General features: G+C 39.0%; 1 protein-coding gene across 24 annotated transcripts in view; it reads right to left on the bottom strand.

The window, feature by feature from the left end:
• Positions 1 to 21,115, bottom strand: part of Ubap2l (ubiquitin associated protein 2 like) — a 59,130-nt gene that overhangs the window by 11,838 nt on the left and 26,177 nt on the right. For all 24 annotated transcript variants that reach the window (XM_055623680.1, XM_055623723.1, XM_055623745.1 and 21 more), the window contains 11 exons: positions 18,534 to 18,705; positions 13,656 to 13,854; positions 10,865 to 11,142; positions 10,525 to 10,697; positions 8,533 to 8,722; positions 7,832 to 7,886; positions 6,218 to 6,392; positions 5,814 to 5,886; positions 4,073 to 4,268; positions 3,901 to 3,989; positions 1,313 to 1,366 (listed from right to left, as the gene is read on the bottom strand). In XM_055623680.1, coding sequence (XP_055479655.1) covers positions 1,313 to 1,366; positions 3,901 to 3,989; positions 4,073 to 4,268; positions 5,814 to 5,886; positions 6,218 to 6,392; positions 7,832 to 7,886; positions 8,533 to 8,722; positions 10,525 to 10,697; positions 10,865 to 11,142; positions 13,656 to 13,854; positions 18,534 to 18,705 — 1,654 coding nt within the window. The remainder of the gene's footprint in view (positions 1 to 1,312; positions 1,367 to 3,900; positions 3,990 to 4,072; positions 4,269 to 5,813; positions 5,887 to 6,217; positions 6,393 to 7,831; positions 7,887 to 8,532; positions 8,723 to 10,524; positions 10,698 to 10,864; positions 11,143 to 13,655; positions 13,855 to 18,533; positions 18,706 to 21,115) is intronic.

Here is a 21,115-nt window from a genome sequence, read left to right as displayed (position 1 = left end):
CCCGAGGTTTGATCCCTGGCACTATAAAAGTCTTAAGACTGACCAGGCATTGTGGAGTACATCTTTCATCACAGCTCTCAGGAGGCAAAGGCAGGTGGATCTCTGTGAGTTTGAGTTTAGCCTGGTCTCAAATGGAGTTCCAAGACAGCTGGAGAGAAACACAGAGAAACTGTCTCCAAAAACAAAAACAAGCAAAATAAAAACCCACCACTACCACCAATACCTTAGGACATTGAAAATATCTTCTCTGAATTAGCTGGCTAGAGCTCCCACTAATTCCAATTACTCCAGTAATACTGTCAAAATCACCTGGCCATGAGCTGAGTGTAAAGGCATAAGGTATACCATTCTGGGGATTCAGGAAAACTCATCAGTAAATAAAGATAAAAAGAGGAGAGTCAGAGAAACAAAACAAAACAAAGAAAATCAAGAAAAGCCACAAAGGTTGAGTGTGGTGGTACATGCCTTTGATACCAGTACCCAGTATACATAGCTAGGACTACAGAGAGAGATCCCCTTATTCAAACAAACAAGCCAGGGGTAGTGATACATGCTTGTAGTCCTAGATACTTAGGAAAGTGAGGCAGGGAAATATGAAGCCCAGTAGTTTGAAGATATCCTGAAAACCATGGTAGGATACCTCCCCCATTATTAAAAAAGGGTAAGAATACAGTTTAGTAGTAGAGTACCTACCCAGCATGCATAAAGTCCTAGGTGCAACCAGAAGGGTCTCAAATAACAGTAATAAGATAGAACAGGAAATTGATGTTGATAGGAAGCATGTTAACAGTTTTCTTAGACCATTAGAGCTGCAGCTATGTAATAAATACTTTGCTATATTGATTCAGTCCCTAGTATTTATACAAATATATACATGGAAAAAAAAAAGCAGACAGACTGAAAAACAGATGACACTGATTGAACATCTGAGAGTCCATCGATTTTGTTCAGCTTTTTTTCTTTTGTGAAAGGAGTTAATGTAGCCTAAGCTGGCTTTGAACAAACTATGTAGCTGAGGCATGTTTGAACTCTTGGTTTTACTGCTATCACTTCTCACAAGCTGGGATTATGGGCCTGAGACACAACTGATTTCAACATTAATTTTAATGTTTTTGTTAGGTTGTAGTAGCACACAGCTTTAATTCCAGCGCTGGAGACACAGAGGTCTGTGAGTGTGGATTTCTGTGAGTGTAAGGCCAGCCTGGTCTACAGAGCAAGTTTCAAGACCACTGGGACACAGCAAAACCCTGTCTCACTGTCCCCCACCCTCAATTTAATGTTCTTTTTCCAAATTTTTATTGTATATACTCACCAATGGAAATCTTGTCTGGAGCATCTGTAAATCATCATAACCATATACTTGTGGCTGCAAACAGACATTTAACAACATTAATGGGAATTAGCCATGATGGTAGCAAAAGGCAAGATAAAATTCAAAAGAACATTAATCCTCTATCTTAGAACAAGGCAGAATATTTCTTTCTGTTTTCTTAACATGGAAAATAAGGCTGACATCAGGGCACCAGTAGGGAAGAATGGGTAGAATCAAATCCATGAGCAGTAAGCTTTAATTTGTATTGAGTAGTCAACTGTCTCTTTAAGACTTTAAAACCTGGGTTGAAATTTATCTTTCCTGGAAGAATTCACATTTTATTCTTATTTCCCAATATTTCTAGGTAAAAAGTGTTACTGTTAGAAAGTATGCAGTATGACCTGTTACACAGAGAAAACAAAGTATGAAGTATGGGGGCTAGAGGGGTGGATCAACAGTTAAGAGGAATGGCTACTCTTCCAGACCCAGGGTTGATTCCCAGCATTCACAAGGTGGTGTACACCTATCTGTAACTCTAGTCCCCAAGGACCCCTTTCTGCCCTACGGAGGAACCAAGTACACATCCAGTACACAAACAAAACACTCATACACATGAAATAACTTATTTTTTCCCCCAAGACAGTGCTTCTCTGTGTAGTCCTGGCTATCCTGGACTACCTTTGTAGACCAGGCTGGCCTCAATCTCACAGAGATCCACTTGCCTCAGACTCTGTGAGTGCGGAGATTACGGGCATGTGCCACTGTGCTCGGCTAACATTTTTTTTTTTCAAAGTATGCAATGTGGGGCTGTAGAGATGGCTCAGTGATTAAGAGCACCTGTTTGGTTCACAAAGGACCTGAGTTCAGGCTATACAACAACTCATTACCATGAATAGTTCCAAGGGATTTGATGTCCTCTTTTGACCACAAAGAGCACATATATAAACACAGCAAAAGATTCATGCAAGCAAAATAAATAAATAAATAAATAAATTAAAGTATGCAATGTAAAAGTGATTAAGTGTTGGGAAGAAAGAAGTTCAAGAAGTAATGAAAGGAAAAAAAGAATGGAAGGGTGATATGATCAAAATGTATTATACACATGTACACATGTATGGAACTGCCAACTAATAAGTTATTAAAACAAACAAAAAAGCCAAGCTGGGAGGCTCATGCCTTTAAACCCAACTCTCAGGAAACAAAGAAAGATCTCTGAGAGTTCCAGGCCAGCTACATAGTGAGATCCTACCTAAAAAGACAAAAAAAGTTTAAGACTGCTATTTGGATATTCTATCTGTCTATTATCTAAACTTCTTCCCTAAGAATAGGTGGCTTTTTTTGTTTTGTCATTTTGAGATAGGGTCTCACTGTGTAGTGCTAGGTGGCCTACACAAACTCACTTAGGTAACCAGGCTGGCCTTCCCTCTGCCTCCACTGGGATTAAATACATGTCACCACACCTGGTTTTCAAAATAGGTTTCTCTGTATAGCCTTGACTGTGCTGGAACTCACTCTGTAGACCAGGGTGGTCTTGAATTCAAATCTGCCTGCCTCTGCTTCCCAAGTGCTGGAATGCCCAGGAAAACAGGGCCCTTAAAATTTTTATTAATTAATTTTTGAGGCAGGCTCTTATTACTTAGCTCTGTCTGTCCTGAAATCTTCTATGTAGATAAGGCTGGGCTCGAACTTATAGATACATACCTGCAACTGCCTCCTAAGTGGCAGGATTAAGGGCATTTGACAATACACATAGCAAAAATATGTTTTAAAATAAATTTTTTAATAAATATTTTACATTTTAGTGGGTATTGAATACTTGAAGGTGACAAGGAATGCCAGGTAAAATACTACTACTGTCAGTCATTATTTCCAGAGTACTGAATTTGAGCTCTAAATAGGTTGGAGAAAGCAAAGATCCACAGTGGTAGAGAATCAATAGCACTATAGAAAATAACATAGAAACTATGTATTCTGCCTTTGATGCTCGATATCCAGATTGTATTTTACACAGAAGAAATAATCAGCAAAGGGCCTTGTCTAAGTTTAGTTCTTCCTACAAAAACTATTACATTTTGAAGGATGGGGCCAGGAGAGATATCTCAGAAGTTAAGAAGACCCAGATCTGATTCCCAGCACTCATACAGGGGTACCTACAATTGTCTGTAATCTGAGTACCATGGGATCTAATGCTGGCCCTCACAGGCACCAAGCACACTATGGTGTATATGACATACTTGTAAACAAAACTCCCAGATTCACAAAAGCAAACAAACACACAAACCCTGCTGCTTTTACTGGCTAGTATTATATAGCTTAGAAAGGAAGATGATTGTTACCCAATGATGCAAGCCTAACTGGAACCTGAATAGAGGTGAAAAGGAGAGAAAAACCCTAAATCCTCTTATCTTACACTTAGCGCGCGCGCGCGGACACACACACACACACACACAAATTAAAAACCTTTTTGCCCAAACGTGGGTACCACTCATTTATTCTGCTTTAATTACTGTCTTCCATCTGAAGCCAGAGCTAGAAGGAAGAGTCCCAGCATCCTTGCTCTGTAGAGAAGAGCCTTCAGTCCCACTTACCGGGTAGGCGTGTAACAGCCCTGGAGCCATAATATATGGATTAGGCAACAATGGCGGGACTCCAGGAGGAAGGTTGGGAGGAGCTTTTCCTAAAACAGAACATTTTTATGCTGTTATACAATTTACTGTCTTCTCAATCCTAGAGGAATGCCACCCACTTAGGCAAAGGTACCTGAAGTCGTAGCAACTGAGCTTCGAGTTGAGGCTGTGACAGTAGAGTTGCTGCCCAGGCTAAGGCCCAGACTACTGCCACTATTCAGACTGGAGGAGACACTGACAACTGGAGGAGGTGCAGAGACGGTGCTGGACGTGGTAGAGAAAGTGCTGGAGGAAGAATGGAGATTCGCCTCATTCTCCACACTTGTGTGCTTCAAAGAGGAGCAGTGGAAGATAGAGGGAAACAACGATTAGCAACAGGCCAGGAAAGATAAGCAATTCATGATCTCATAAAATCTGAAATTTAAAAGGCAACCAGGGAGCCGGGGGTGGTGGCACATGCCTGCAATCCTAGCACCTGAGGAGGCAGACACAGGTCAACTGCTTTGAGTTCAAGGCCAGCCTGGTCTACAAAGCAAGTCCAGGACAGCAAAGGCCACACAGAGAAACCCTGTCTCAAAAAACCAAAATCAATCAATCAAAAGATAAAAAAAAAAATTTAAAAAATAAAAAAATAAGGCAACCAGGATTCCTGCGGCTAAGATAAAAGGAAACTAGCTACATGCTCCTCACAACTGCCCACTGACCATCATCAGCCTGTTAGAAAAACAGCAAAATAAATGCAAACAAATTCCATAGGGACTAACAACACTGGTTAGTAAGGAGGAAAAGCTTAGAACTAAAAAGTGCATCACAGTCTTTCTTTCCACACTTTACTAGTAAAACTCACACGACCAATTCATGAACTAGGAGAAAGTACCAGCTTTGACTTTAAAACAAATTTGAATAATTTTGGAGAGAGACGTCTAAAAAATCCTTTAGACCTCATAACTTTTCATAGGCTCCTGTAACTTAACACCTTATCATAAGTAACCCCAGCTTAATACCTCACAAATGGAGTTACAAACTGTACAGTAATTCCTTGACCTGGAGCTCTCATCTGGACACTTTAATAAAGATGTCCCGCTTCACACAATTTTAAAAGATACATTTAGTATTTCCCAGGCTAAGAACAGAGATCGTTCTATCATTGTTTTGTTGCGGGCTTTTTAAATTTTCTTTTTTTATAGTTTTAAGAATTTAACCCAGGGCCCTAATGAATGTTAATGATGAACACTATCACTCTCATGCCTCCTTTTCTTTCTCTCTTTCTTTTTTTGGAGATAGGATTTGAGAACTCCAGGGTGTCCTGGAACTCACTCTGTAGACCAGACTGGGCTTGAACTCAGAGATCTGCCTGCCTCTGCCTCCAAAGTGCTGGGATTCCACCACTGCCTGTTAAGTATACCAGGTTTTAAAAAGGTGTATGTTCTTTTGCATTTACAGAGAACATAAAGCCCCTACATATTTTCTTCTGTGAAAAGAAACAGGCTGATACTTTTAGTTTAGTTCCGGAAGTGTTCTGGATTCTTTTGGCTTCCTGATATCCTTTTACTCCTTTCCCTACAGCCTCAGTTACGTCATAAAGAAAATTTCAAGAAATCCCTTACTGGCTGTTCCAGGTAAATTAAATCCATGTCTGTAATGCCAACACGAAAAGGACAGAAACAAGGGGAACTTTTCCATGAATTCAAAGTTAGCCTGGTCTACACTGAGTTAGAGGCCAGACAGAGCAAGACCGGCTACATAGCAAGACCGTGACTAAAGAGAGAGATGGAAAACCAATCAAAGAAACAAAAGAACAATTATAACTTGGGACAATCTTAGGGTTAAAAAATTAAGATCACGAATTACTTCCTCGAAAGCACCATACTTACCAAGAGAGTGGATGTTGAAGTACGCCCAGATGATGTTGATGAAGAAAGGGTATTCTGCTGTGTAGATAACGCACTGTAAGGAAGAAAAAGTTGCCATTAACACAATGCTATGGTTACCTGACCTGGAGCTCCAATTAAGAACCACAACAAAAAGAACAAACTGACAAAACCCAGAACACAGAAACAAGATGTCTGAGACCATATTGACATATTCAATGGCTAGTGTTCAGGGTCATGAACAATCATAGCAAGAAAAGATTCTAAAAGCAGAAAGATTCCTTTGTCTTCACTTCCCACAAAAGCTGGGCTAATGTCATCTCTGACAGGCAGAATAATCAAGACCAAGCCAGATAGCTCTGTTACTGAAACACTCAATCCCAACCTAAATTTTCAACCCAAATCACCTGCTGTGTTGTGTGGTGGTGGTATTTGGAATCTCCTCACTGTGGCTCAAGCCACTTAAGGAGGATGAATGCTGATTGGCTGTCGTCAGTAAGGAAGCTGCAGGTACTGTTTCATTGAGAGAGGGTATACTAGAAGTGGAAGGTGAGTCAGATTTCACTGCAGAGCTTGTAGCACCTGGAGACAGAAAAAGATTTCCCTTCATCAGAAAACAGGGGATGTCTGTGAATAAAGAAAAACTACATTCCTCAACTACTCAAAAAAAAAAAAAAAAAAAAAAATGGTGGGAGTCAATATGATGAGTTCAACTCTTTTTAAATTTGACAATTTTTAAAAACTGACAAAAGTTGTTAACACAAACTTCATTTGCCCAGTGAAGGAAATCAATGGAATTACCAATTTTAAGGAAAAGGAAAAACAAAAATACAAAACCTAAAAAACTAACAAAAATTCTAGACTGTGGAGACAGCTCAGTGCTTGCATATGATAAATCGGGCCTGGGTTCCATTCTTAGCACCACACAAACCATCTAATTCCAGTATCCCAGTAGAAAATGAGAACAAACTTGTAAAAGTTGTTCTCTGACATCCATGAGAGCTGTGGCATGCACGTTTGTAATCAAAGACACTCAAAAAAATAATAAAATTAAAACTATATATATATACATATACATATATGTATATATGTATATATATATATATAACATAATTTGTTACGTATGGCGCCTGTAATCTAACTCATGGGAGGCGAACATAGAATAATCATGATTTTGAGACAAGCTGTGGCTATAGAGTCAAAGTGTGTTTCAAAAAAATCAAAGATGGCTAGAGAGATGGCTCAGCAGTTAAGAGTAAAGGCTGTTCTTCCAGATGATCTGGGTTTGATTACCAGCACCCACATGGTATGTGTGTTCCAATTCCAGAGGATCTGGTGCCTTTACACTGACATAAATGCAGACAAAACACTAATTATGTATTAAAAAAAAAATGATATAGGACTGAGAGATGGCTCAGCAATTAAGAACACTCAATTCTTGCAGAGAACCCAGGTTCTATTTCCAACAACCCACATAGCATCGACTGGCCTTCACAGGCACTAGGCACAACTTGGTGCACACATTCACACAGGCAATACCCATACGTATAAAAAAATAATCCTCAAAAGATACAGTGAAAGCCAACTATGGTGGTACACTGATTACGAACCCAGCACTTGTCAGGCTGAATTAAAGTACTTGAGACCAGTTTGTGTCACAGCAAGACTCTCTATAAATTGATGGCCCAGAGGTTAACAAAGGCTGCTCTTATTGAGGACCTAGGTTGCATTCCTCACACCTACTTGGCAGCTCACAACTGTCTGCTACACCAGTTCTATGGCATCCAATGTTCTCTTCTGGCATATTCTAATACCAGGCACACGTTACACATGTACACATATCAGCAAACACACACACAAATACATGTCTTTAATCCCAACAGTTGGGAGGCAGAAGTGGGTACTCTTCTCTTGTAAATTTGAGGTCTACACAGCACATCCCTATCTTAAAAAAAAAAAAACAAAACATTCCACTTTGAGGAAACCCACTAAAACTGAGAAGAAGCCTAGACAACACTTACCTTCAACAGATTGCGTGGTCTGTAACTGCGTGGCCTGCACAGAACTGAAACCATTCTGGAGCAAAAGGAAAAAAAAATGAGCAAGAACAGACAAACTTGTAAGAGATGTCATGAGTCACCTGGCTCAACTGTTAAGAGCATGTATTAACCTTGTAGGGGACCTCAGTTCAGTCCCCAGCACACATACTGGACAACTCACAACCCTCTATAACTCGAGCTCCAGGGATTATCTAATGGCTCTGGCTTCATAAGGCAACAACATGCATGTGCACATGGACACTGCCCCATCCAATAATTTAAAATAAAAATTCTTAAGACCTATCCTGCTAGACAAGTACTCCACACCATCTTTGGTATACGTTATACCTTTTACCAGAGTAAGGTAGATTTACTAGTATATATGTACGCTGAAGTCTAGTAATCACATCTTCCATGAGGAAAGGACAGGTATTTGAGACAGTTTTTGCTATAACCAACAAATCTTTATTGCAAAGAAAAAGGAATGTTCCGGCTCTTGAGTATCCTCCACATTTGCTGAAAAGAACTCTTAGTTTACCAATCACAAAAATGTGCTTTGTCAGCATCTCAGTCGGTACCTCCAAGACTGTAGCACCATTTCCAGAAAAGTGAAATAATAATATTCAAGGGACTTTTACCCACTACTCTGCTAACCAAGGCCCAGGGAATTATGAAGCTACTACCTTAGCCTGAGTCAGATCCTTTTGGGGTGATGAAGAGATGGAGCTGGGATACCGCCGCGTCTGTGTGGATCTCTGTTCATATAGAGGGCCCTGAGCATTATTTTGGGAGGTATAAGTTGTTGACTGAATCGGGCCACTCTGATAACCAGACTCTTGACTCTGGTTAGATGAAACTGTAGATGAAGACTCACTGTGGGAAATGAAAAGAAAAACCTTAGGAAATGGCAGCGATCTTCAACTGGAATTAAATAATTTCAACTAAGAAGAAACTTAACAAAGACAAGAAGAGAAAATTCCCACAAAATCAGACACTTGGGAGACGAAAAAACTCAGGTGCCCTTATAACATGAACCTTGGGCACAAAAATGTCAACTTTCGATCAATCTCATTTTAGGAAATTTTAAGTTCTAGGATCTCAGACAACCTTATCAAAGACTATTGGTAAAGAAGTGGAGACAGGAGGTTTTCTAGAGCTTAGTGGACAGCCAAAACCTTATCAAAGACTATTGTGTGGTGGCACAAACCTTTATTCCTAGCACTTGGGAGCCAGATATAGGAAGAACTCTAAATTCAAGGCCAGCCTAATTTACAGAGTGAGGTTTAGGACAGCAAGGGGTACACAGTGAAACCCTATCTTGAAAAAAGAAAAACAAAATAATTCTTAGATTTATGTGTACCAGTGTTTTGCTCACACGCATGCCTGTGTATCATGTGCACCCTGAAACTGGAGTTGTGTAATAGTTCAAATCAACATGTGGTGCTGAAAATCAGGTCCTTTACATGAACAACAAGTGAACTTAATCACTACGTTATTTCTTCAGCCCCCTTTTTGGGCAGGTTATCAATAGGTAGCCCTGGCTAGCTTTGCACTTAGAGAAATGTACCTGCCTCCTGAGTGCTGGGACTAAATGATTGCACCACCAAGCCCAGCCTGTCTTTCTTGAAATTTTCTTCTTAAAAACAAAAGAGAAAAAGAAGTTTAATTGAAATGTTTTATTCCAATAGCAGATCGTCACTACTTCCTGTAACAGCATCTGTTCTCATCTCACATACTTCCCCATTCCCTTTTATGAACCACAACTGCCCTCCAAATTTTTCTTTTAAATAAAATCTTTATATGCACCAGTGGCATTTATGACTCATTTGGTCTGATCTAGACTAAAGCCAGATTTAAATTAAATGTTTTAAATTAAGGAAAAATTGTCCCCATCAAGTTTCTCTAAGATTGTTTGTGTAAGATGGTGTTCCTTGATTACTTATCAGAGAAGATAGAAAAGGCTATTTTCACTTCCTTTAATGGTTATAATTTTTTTTAAATTAATGCTTCCTTAGTTCATGTTTTTTCTTTTTCACATCCACAGTCCAACAGCAAAGGCCTGAAATAAAGCTCTTTCACTGCAGCAGATGCAAAGGTACTGTAAGAGGAACTATATTATATCATTCAGAACCAAATAAAGCTTAAGGAGCTAGAAAGATGGCTCAGTTAGCCATCCAACAATGAAAGCCTGATCTGATATTAAGCATCTACAAAAAACTAGGAAGACACCTATAATCTCAGATCTCAGTACATGAAGAAGTGGAGACAGGAGGTTTTCTAGAGCTTAGTGGACAGCCAAAATCATCTGTTGAGCTCCAGGTTCAGTGAGAAATCTTGGTTCAAAAAATAAAGTGGAGAGTGACTGAGAAAGACAAAGATATTGCCCACTGGCTTCCAGATGCATCCGTGTGTCTGCACATGTGTACATGCAAACATAAAAAAAAAAAAACAACTTAAAAACCAAGCCTGAATATTCTGGAAGTACCTAAGTTTAAACATTTACCTAAATGTTTAAAGTCGTAGCTAAATCTAGTAACAATATATTTCTTTAAAAGCACACAACAAAATGCTATGATTGACTACTTTTATCCAGTCAAAAAGATAACGACCTCTCCAGGAAGTGAAGAAATAAACACAAAACTAAGCTACCAAAAATGATCTTCTGATTCCTCTACCTGGCCGTGCTGGTATACAGACTACTAGGAGCCTGGCTTGAAGAGGCGCTCGTGGTGGGGGTGGACTCATAATCAGAAAGGACAGGCTCTGACCCAAACTGCAATGCCCCAAACTGCAGATTTAGCCCTGAGATATCTGCTGAGCCAGGCATCTCCACAGCCAGAGCAGGAATCTACAAAGAAAGGTGGGGAAAAATTTAATTGTTTAATACAATCTTTTTGTAGAATGAAAAGTTATTCCTTTCAACTTTAAGTTTCCAAATATACACTTAGAATATCTATCCTTAAATCCCATAACCTCCCTGCCCTAAACAATTATCTCCCTGAAAAGTTCAAGTACCTTAGATGTCAAGGAGGTTTTCTTCCTTTGCTGTTTCAGTTTCTGCTGAGCAGGCTGAGGGCTGGAGGACTGGTTGTCTGACGATCCCGGAGACATCTGTGGAGCAGAGGTGGATTTGCTTGGCAGAGGAGATGAGGGGGGGGGAGGTGCAGCTGTTGAGGTAGCCACTGCAGGTGGCTTCTCCTGAAGGAACACCTCCATCATGGTTGAAGATGGGGTGAATGCCTGGCGCTTTGTAAAAGGACTATGCACTGTCGAATCATTTGCGTTCTTCAAATCTGCAAGAAGAAACACAGTAAGTATGAGCCAGTGATACTGATTAGTTCCAAAAAAATATTATTGTCCTATACTAGTACTAGGATTCAAGAACTCCAGCTAGCAAAATAAATGGCTCAGTGAATAAAGATTCTTGTCACTTGAAATTTTTGTTCACTTAACACAAGCTAGAGTTATCTGGGAAGACTCTCAGTTGAGAAAATGTCTCCAGTAAACTCACTGGTGGCAAGTCTTTAGGGCATTTTCTTATTTTATTTTTTTTATATGAAAGAGATTTATTGGATGGAGGTGGATAGAGAGGAAAAGGAAAGAGAGAGACATGGTGGGGGGGGGGTCCCCCAGGAAAGAAAGCAAGGTGGAGAGAGGAAGAGAGGACATTAAGAGAGGAAAATAAGAGTAGACAGAAAGAGCGGGCATTTTCTTAAAAACAAAATAATTTGTTTCATGCACACAGATGTTTTGCATGCATGCATGTCTGTGTATTACGTGCCTGATTCCTTCTGAGACCCTGGGGCCGCAATTACCTATTACTGTGACCCACCAAGTGAGGTGAACCCAGGGTGTTTGAAAGAACAGCCACTATTCTTTTATTGCTGAGCTTTTTCTCCAGCCCCTGCATATTCTCCTCTTTCTTCTCCACCCCTACCTTTTCTTTTTGAGACAGTCCCATTATAGCACTGGATGCCCTAATTAAAATTCCCAGTGTAGACCATGCCGCCCTAGCCTTAAGTTTATAGAAATCCACTTGCCTGTGTCAGAATGCTGAGATTTAAAGGTATGCCTCAACCCTGGCCAGTATTTTCTTGATTAATAACTGATGTGAAAGGCTGTATAAGAAAACCGACTAAACTATGGACAGCAAGCCAGTCAAGAGCATCCCTCCATGATCTCTGTTTTAGTTCCAGGTTCCAAGTTTCTACCTTGGCTTCCCTCAGGAAATGTAAACCAAGTTAAACTCTTTTACAACTCACTGTTGGTCATGTCTTTACCACAGAAACAGAAATGCACTAAGATATATTCCATTGCACACACCCCCTCCCAACAATCCATCAAGCCACCCAAATTGCATATAATCAGATCATTTTAGGACAGAATCTCATTTCACATCTACAGGTGACAATCAACTGAATAATTTCCATACTTCAGTGCAGTGTAATGAAATCATCAGCCAGGAAGTGGTGGAGGCAGAGGCCAGCCTAGTCTACGAAGTGAGTTCCAGGATAGACAAGGCTACAGACAAACCTGGTCTCAAAAAACCCAAATGGAAAATAGAAAAGTCAACACCATTGCCCTGCCTGCGTAATTACATATTCGCCAGACATTTACAAACCACCCAAGTTTAAAGTATAAAATTCTAAGATGGCCATGGCCTTGAGACCAAAAGAAATGTTACTTTCAAAACTGAAGATAAATATAAGAATTAGGTAAGTCAGTAAAGTGCTATGCAAGTATGTGGACTGTTGGGGTTGGTCTGCTGCTTCTATTTTGATGCTAATTACTGGCCCTCAAAATCTGCTTGCTGCCTGGATAAACCTATCCTTGTTGTATAAACCTGCTTAAGTCATTATACCAGATTGGTTGATTAAAGGCCTAAACCCCTGTGCAGGGCAGAACGGGGTAGGCATGGCTATGGTTCCCAGGCTTTGGGTTCAAGAGAATCACAGGAAACAGATACATAGAAAGAGAGGGAGGAGGAAACCACGTGGGCCAGAAGGAAGGACTCTGAGGATGGTGTGGATGGAGAAAACACCAAGATGAAAAATAAAAGCAAATATTTATAAGATTATGGATGGAAGGTAGCCCAGATAAAGATGGTTAAGGCAGATGGCATTGGATGGGGGCCAGGAGATAGATAGTAAGGTTATTAAGACAGCATAGGTGAAATATCTGTCCAGCCTAAGATAACAGGCAATTATACAATTTAACAGGTGTCTGTGTCTTATTAATTAATTGTGACAATGGGTTAAATAATACCAATGTGATAATCATAGGGCCAATAAAAATAATATATAGCCCAACAGCCCCCTTTTTATTTATAACAACAATGGACCCGAATTTGATTCCCAGTATCCAAGTAAAAAGAATGGTGTCACATGCCTGTAAACCTAGTGCTGAGGCAGCAGATACAGGAGGATCCTTAGGGACTACTGGTTATTCAGCTGAGTAAGATTCAAGAGACCACCTATCCAGGTAGAGAGTCTTGACGGTGCCTGCATTTAATACCAGTACTCAGAAGGCAAAGAAGAGCCTGGTCTACACAGGGTGTCCTGGCCTACACAGAAGTTCTAGATCAGCCAGGACACCATCACACAAACACACAGAATATAAAGAGAATTTTCTCAAAAATCCCAGGTCAATAAGGAAACAGAAACAAAAGCTGAATTCAAGGATATATAGCCTTACATTTTTATTACTCTATAACTTTCTGAAACCAGAATATATTGTGTAGTCCTCTGCTACCTTCTAGACAACAAACACCTTATGTGGAAAAGATTTAAGTTAGTCATCATCTTACCATACTGCACCAGTGATGGCGATTGTGTTGTTGAGCCCATATCCCAAGAGGAGGTGGTGGTGCTTCCAGATTGAGAATGTTGAGCTGCCAGTTGAGCAAGGGCCTGCGCAGTCTTGAATTGCTCCAAGAACTGGGAGCCTGTTGTACTGCCACCTTTGGCTTCCCCAACATCACCAAATCCTTTCCCCAACATGCTCACCTGCAGATCAACAAAGAGATTAGAAAAGTTCATGGCTAGTAAACCTGTTTAGCTTACTCACAAAGATATACCAAAAGTCCACATAATAAATAAGGCAATTCAAATAAAGATTTCTCTCAGGGGCAAGGGAGGGGGCTATAGCTGGGATACAAAGTGGATAAATTATAATAAATAAAAATAAATAAATTAAAAAACAACAACTTGGGGGGGATACTCTCAAGCAAAGAAGGACAGCCAATGCCTATAGGCTTAGGTACTAAAGAGGTATTTAAGACCAGCCTTGCCCAAACCAACTTTGTTGCGTTATTATGAGTACACATTCTACATTCACAAAACTATATTCAAAATCTGATTGTGTCTTTTTGGAAAAATTCCTATCTGAACAGGAATAAATGTAGTACATACACATCATGAAGTTGTAGGAAGTTTATTTTCAATATATATAGCACACATGGTTTAAAGAAAAGCATGATACGCCTCACTAATATGTTCACGTGTCAGTTATGAAATAAATTTAAGGACAAGCATGGCAGTACATGTCTGAAATCCTGGTACTCAGAAACTTGAGGCAGAAGGTTTATTAATTCAAGGCTAGCAAGAACTACATGGCAAGACCCCATCTCAAAGAAAATAAAAGAGTAAATTTGATCACCTGGGATGCAAGAAGATAATGAGCTTATAGGCAATGTGAGATAGACATTGCCTATTGACATTCATAGACAACAAATGAACGAGAGCCATTAAAAACTATCAATACTATTCGTTCCATAGGGACAAACCTCTATTAAGAGGAGAATATTCCAAACTTTCACATTTTCAAAGCAACCAGTACATGATTATTAGAATAAGATGAAGGTGACCTAAGTCTATAACTCAGGTACTATAGTACACAGAGACTTAGAACTGGTCACTAGCACTGTATGAACTGAGCACATGCCTGGAATACTAAAACTTGCAAGCTAAGACACATAGAGGATTAGAGGTTCAAGCTCCTCAGGTGTGATGACACATGTTGCCTTTAATCCCAGCACTTGGAAGCCAGACACTACATGGTGAGTTCAAGACCAGCCTGGACTATAAGAACTTGATTCAAAAACAAAACAAAACCAAAAGAACAAAAGAAAGGTAACCATAAACCTGGTCACAAGCCAGCTGTCAGGGAGTTCAAAAGGCACAAGAGAGAGAACTATTGTTTTGCTGAATCAATCTGTCATACTGAACTATACAACTGTATGGATGCTATTAGGTTCCTGTACTGGAGAGTGGTAAAAAAGACACAATAGCACAAAAGGGACTAGTTAAAAAAGGACAGGAGCCAGGAAAAGGGATGAGGAGCGACCTCCCCTTCCCCCAGAGGCATCAGGGACCAGCATGGGCTACACAGCATCGTCTATAGTCAGGTGTAAGACAGCAGGGCTAAAAAGAGTAATCCAGGCTCAAAAGAAACAAACAACAACAAAATAAAACAAAAAACCACTGGGCATGGTAGGCATACCTTTCATTAAAGCAGGAGGCACAAATCAGAGGCTGGAGGATCTCAGGGAGTTTGAGCCCAGCCTGGGCTACATAGGGACTTTCAATACATAGCCAGAACTACATAGAGAGATTATGTCTCAAAATAACAACAAAACAAAAAGGGGGGGGGGGAGATGATTAAGAGGGTGAGGAAGGGAACAAATAGGATCAAATGAATTATATATGTATAAAATGTCATAAAGCCTACTATGTAAATTCCTGTTAATAAAACATTACAAACAAAATCACAGGTGGTGGCACATGACTGTAATCAGCACTTGAGAGGCAGAGGCAGGTGGACCTCTCTGAGTTCGAGGATGGTCTGGTCGAACTCACTCACAGTAAGTTATAGGATAGCTAGGGCTACACTGAGAAATCCTGTCCCCAAAAACAAAACAATCAAAATCAATTTACATGAAACCACTCAAAAAAAAAAAAAAAAAAAAAAAAAAAAAAAAAAAAAAAAAAAAAAAACAACAACAACAACTGGAAACTCATTTGAATGTTAATAACTAGCAAAAAGAAAGAGAAATTATAGAGCAATCCCAAATTTTAAACAAGACCAACAATAAGTCCATATGACTTGGAAGATTTTCTATGTATACAAATGAATGCATGCTAACACTAAGCACAATAAGCACAATTTCATCTTAATAATTCTCTCCAATCCCCATGACAAAGCCAACTAACCATAGATAGCACTCTCTAAGATGACAAGCCAAAATAACTTTCCTCCATTAGGTTGATTTACTCAGGTATTTTGTAAAAGAAAAAAGATAAATGACTGATACACAAGGAAAGACGTTTTCTTCTCCACATCAATTTATATCTCTATAAATCTCAGAAGTTGGGCTGCCGAGATGGCTCCACTGGTACAGTGCTTACCATGGCAAGCCTGATGACCTGTTTGATTGCCAGGACTCTCATGGATGCTACAAGTTGTCCTTTTAGTCCCACACATACTTGCACAAATGGAATGATATGTGTACATATACAAACTTACAAACAATAATTAAACATAATTTTTTTTAAATGCAGGAAAACTCTCAAAAGTATATTTAAAAATAAGAAACTATGGCAAAGAAATGGCCTCACACTATTATCAAATTCTTCCGAAAAGTAATTACTTTTATTTTTAGCTATGTGTATTGGTTTGTAAGTAAGTGAATACCATCAGAGTGGATGCCCACAGAAGATAAGGGAGAGCATCTGAACCTTTGGAACTGGAGTTACAGGCAGTTGTGAGTTGGCTATTGCAGGTGCTAAGAACTGAACTCTAGTTCCTATGGAAGAACATTAAGCACTCTTCACTGATAAACCATCCTTCCAGGCCTCAATTAATCATTCTTCAAGTACAAAGCACTAAAGACCCAGAAAAATGCCAGGCATGTGCTACATCTGCAATTATAATAAAATCTGAAATGAAGTTCAAGACTAGCCTGGTGTTTGTGCATATATATATGGCAACACTGTCCAAGAAAAAAAAAGTATATGTAAGTATGTAGATTTTACATAAAACCCCACAGAAACAAAAACTCCAGATCCAAGGGACCTAACACTCCAGATTCTAGCTTCCTTGGACATCAGCACACAGAAAATAAAATAAACGAATGCCTAAAATACAACAGTTACTAAATTTTAGGAAAAAAAATTTAGGGAAAAATTGAAATCAATTAACATAGAAGAGAATAACTCAAATGAATGCTTGACAAGCACACACCACAGCGCCATACAAAGCAGGTTGTGTTGGCACATGCCTGTCACCCCAGTTAGATAAAGAGTCTAAGAACAGCATGAGACATTTAAGACCATGACACAATAATTAAAATTTTAAAGCAACAGTAAAAGAAAAAAAGAAACTAGGCTGGACATGGAGCACATGTCTATAATCTCAGCATCCAGGAATAAAAATTGTTTCAAGTTTGAAGCCATCTGGGCTAGGCAGTGAGTTTCAGGCCAGCCAGAGCTACATACAGAGAAGCTGAATCAAAAAGCAAAACAAAACAAAACAAAACAAACAAAAAAAAAAAAAAAAAAAAACACAAAAAACAAAAAACACTACTGGTATCTATAACCTTACTCATTTTCCTAAGATCTAATAAGACAGAAGTAGAGACAATACATATAACAAGGGGCAGATCTGGAAAGACCTTAGGATTTTGAAAGGCTAGTCTACAAATGTATAATATAAGTAAAGATATGAGGCATTTTCTAGAAATAGGAGACTGCTACAACTGTATCTTAGTTTAGTTTGGATTACAAAAAAGATACAAACTTGTTGACAGATTTAACACCACTGATTTTCTGTTGACCTTAACAGTAATAGGAGGAAAGTGTTTAGCACTATATATATTCAATAAATGATACCTCATTCCATAAGACAATTCAGGCAAGTTCTCCTAGAGTTAGATACTACTACCCAACATCACCTCTATCCATGAAGCGTTTTCATAGGTGACAAAGGAGCTTTCCCCTGCTATAAACCTTGGCTACTTTTGAAAATGTTTTAAATTAAAAAAAAAAAAAAATCATAATTTATTCTAAATTCCAAGTTTCCAAACTGAAACTACACTGTCCTTCTGAAATATCAGAACCAAGTTTCTTAGTCTGATTCCGACTAGTACAATCAACAATCAAGTTCCTTAAGCCTTGACCCTTTTGCAGAAAAATAAAAATACATTGTTACTTTCCTATTGTTTTCTCTCATCCCATAAGGAAAATAACTTCAAAAGAACCAATGAATTTCATTGTTGTTCTATTTTTATTAGCCCCCTTCAGGCTATAAAAACCACATTTTTTCAAGGTTCTGCTCCAGAACCCAGTGATAGGAAGATCACCATAATATGGAAGCATGACTGACTTTTAAAATTGAGTCTAAGGGTAGCCTGCCTACTCAGAAAGACTATCTCAAAAATCCAAACAAACTCAGAAACTTCTGCTTGGAATATTTATATATACTGGAATGATTATTTGGTTAGGGAATGAAGTATATGATCTCAGAACTGAAAATAAGCCAAGCAGCTGGGCATGGTACTCATGTTTACAATCCCAGAGGCAGCCAGATCTCTGCCTACACATTGAGACTCTAACTAACAACCCTTGAAAAGGAAAGACCATATGTATGTGTTTGCTGGGGTTAGTTTAAGGATTTGTTCCCTACTTACCATACTATGATGAGAAAATGTATTCCCTGAAGCAGGCTGTGATATGGCATTCTGCTTCGAGTTACTGAACACCAGAGGCTGGGCCAGGGAAGGAGCCTGAGATGGATCCATATTAGATGAATCATTCTCCATTGAAGATGGTGTCTTCCCCAACAGAACAGCAAGGTCAATTCTAGTTTGAGAAAGAAATGGATCTTTATGAATAATGAATCTTAGCACCTTAGATCATAATTAGATCAACATGAAGGTAATTTCCCAATGCTACAGTCTTAACCAAAATAACTTAGGTCTAAGAGCCACCAGAGCATTCAGGGAAATACTACACTGATGCTAATAATAACAACAGTTAAACATTTAATTTAATTATAGCACTAATTTAATAAAACAAAATCTTCAGGGCTTTGTCCCTTTAAAACAGGGTTTTATTACGTAGTCAAGACTGGCCTTATATCTGATCCTCTTGCCTTAGTGACCCAAGTGCTGGGATTACAAGCATGGGCCATGATATATTCACAATTTTTTTTTTTTTTTTTGAGATAAGGTTTTACTATGTAGCTTTGACTAGCCTTAAACTCAAAAAGATCCAGCTGCTACTGTCTCCCAAGTACTAGGTTTAAACTTGTTTACCACCACATCGACACTCCACTTTCTAAGTTAGCAGCTCAATATTTGGGTAGAAATATAAAATATTTAGCTATAATTTTAATACATAATACTTAACTAATTTCTAAGATATAAGACCATAAACTTTGCTGGGCATGTTGGTGCAAACTTGCAATCTCCAGCACTCAGAAGGCTAATGTAAGAGGACACTTAAAGTTCAAGGGCAGCCTGACCTATATAGCAAAATCCTGTCTCAAAACTACAAAAAGACCCTATATTAGATTACTAATACCCTCAAATAGATTTCTAACAAAGAAGGCTGTAGAAGTTCTTTTCTAAACTTATAAAAAATTTTACTTGTGATACAAAATATGGAGTTACTTGTGGTACAGTATAAGCCTAGTATTCACAGGCCCTAAATTCACTCCTAGCATCTCATCAAAAAGAAAAAAAAAAAATTCAACATACTATGCTGTTACTCACAATGACTTTCACTGACACCTGAGTTTATGCTAAAGTAGTGATCCAGGATAGGGCATAGTGTAAGGATGCCACCACTAGAAAGACTAAAACCAAGGGAGAAACAGAATATTCAGCTTCTGCCAGTACCAACCATTCCCAAGGGAGAACAAGCCAACAAATACCAATGGCCAATGGTTTAGCAGATTATGCTTACATTAGCTAAACATCTATTAAAAACTCAAACCTAAGCTGGGCAGTGTGACACACACCTTTAATCCCAGCATTTGGGAGACCGAGGAAGGCGGGTCTCTGAGTTTGAGAACAGTCTGGTCTACAGAGCAGTTCCAAGACAGCCAGGGTTACACAGAGAAACCCTGTCTCAACAAGACAAAACAAAAAAAAACCTAACAACCCAAAAACAGATATAGAGAGCTTCTAAAAGCCTGAAGAGAATGCTTGTTTGCCCCACTACACAACACACACATACATATTCACAGACTTTCTCTCGTTCACTGCCCTGTGTATTTCCATATTGGGCTATTTCTGAGATTATAATAAAGCAATAACAAGTAAACTTTACTGAGTTGAATCATTACAGTGAATTATCAAACTTTAGGAAGATCTTGGGATCCTGAGTTTGTAATTGGCAATTCGACCCGAGGCTCTGAGGAAGGGGCTGTTTTAGAGGGCAGAGACCTCAGCTTTTTAGTCTATGTCAACTCCAGATAGTTACAAACTAAACTGTTGAACACTGAATTACTATCACAACCGTTAGGAATAACATGTATTTAGTGTCATGACATTCCTAACATTATGTTCCTTTTATACTTCTCTCTTTTTAATTAATTCACTTTATTTATGTGTATGACTATTTTGCATACACATAAATGTCTGTCTGTAGAATATGCATGCTTAATGCCCACAAAGGGCAGAAGATGGCAGATAACCTTGGAACTAGAGTTATAGATATTGTAAGCTGCCATGTTGTTGCTGCAAATTGAACCCAGGCCCTCAATTACTTTTAACTAATGAGCCAGTTCTTAATCTAGCCCTGTTATCATATTTTTTTTTTTGTTTGACTGTTTTTTTTTTCAAGACAGGGTTTCTGTGTGTAGCCCTGGCTATCCTGGAACACATTCTGTAGACCTGACTAGCTTTAAACTCAGAGAGTTCTGTCCGCCCCTGCCTCCTGAGTGCAGATAGTAAAGGCTTGCTGACACCATGTAGGGCTCTCTGCAACAGCTTGAGTCATCTTTACATTACTTTTATGTTCAGTACAGATATGGCTCTGCAGAGAACCATGGAGTTGGCCTGACCTAGCTGCTTTGAAAGGCATGCATCATAGCTTTCTCATACTATGTGCCCTCCATTTTCTGAGAGACCAATACAGTCTCTCAGGCAGTGAGTGTTAAGAATGCTTTGTATTTCTCTATACGTTCCATTAGTAGTTAGGGAAGCATGGAAGCCTGACAGGACAACTGGTCTTAGACATTACCTCATGTGCTCTATATAGCTTG

The sequence above is a fragment of the Psammomys obesus genome, unplaced genomic scaffold (assembly GCF_907164565.1).
Source record: "Psammomys obesus unplaced genomic scaffold, mPsaObe1.curated_primary_1811, whole genome shotgun sequence".
NCBI classification, from domain to species: Eukaryota; Metazoa; Chordata; class Mammalia; order Rodentia; family Muridae; genus Psammomys; species Psammomys obesus.
Note: the sequence above shows the minus strand (reverse complement) of the source record. Positions and strands in the feature narration are given on the sequence as shown.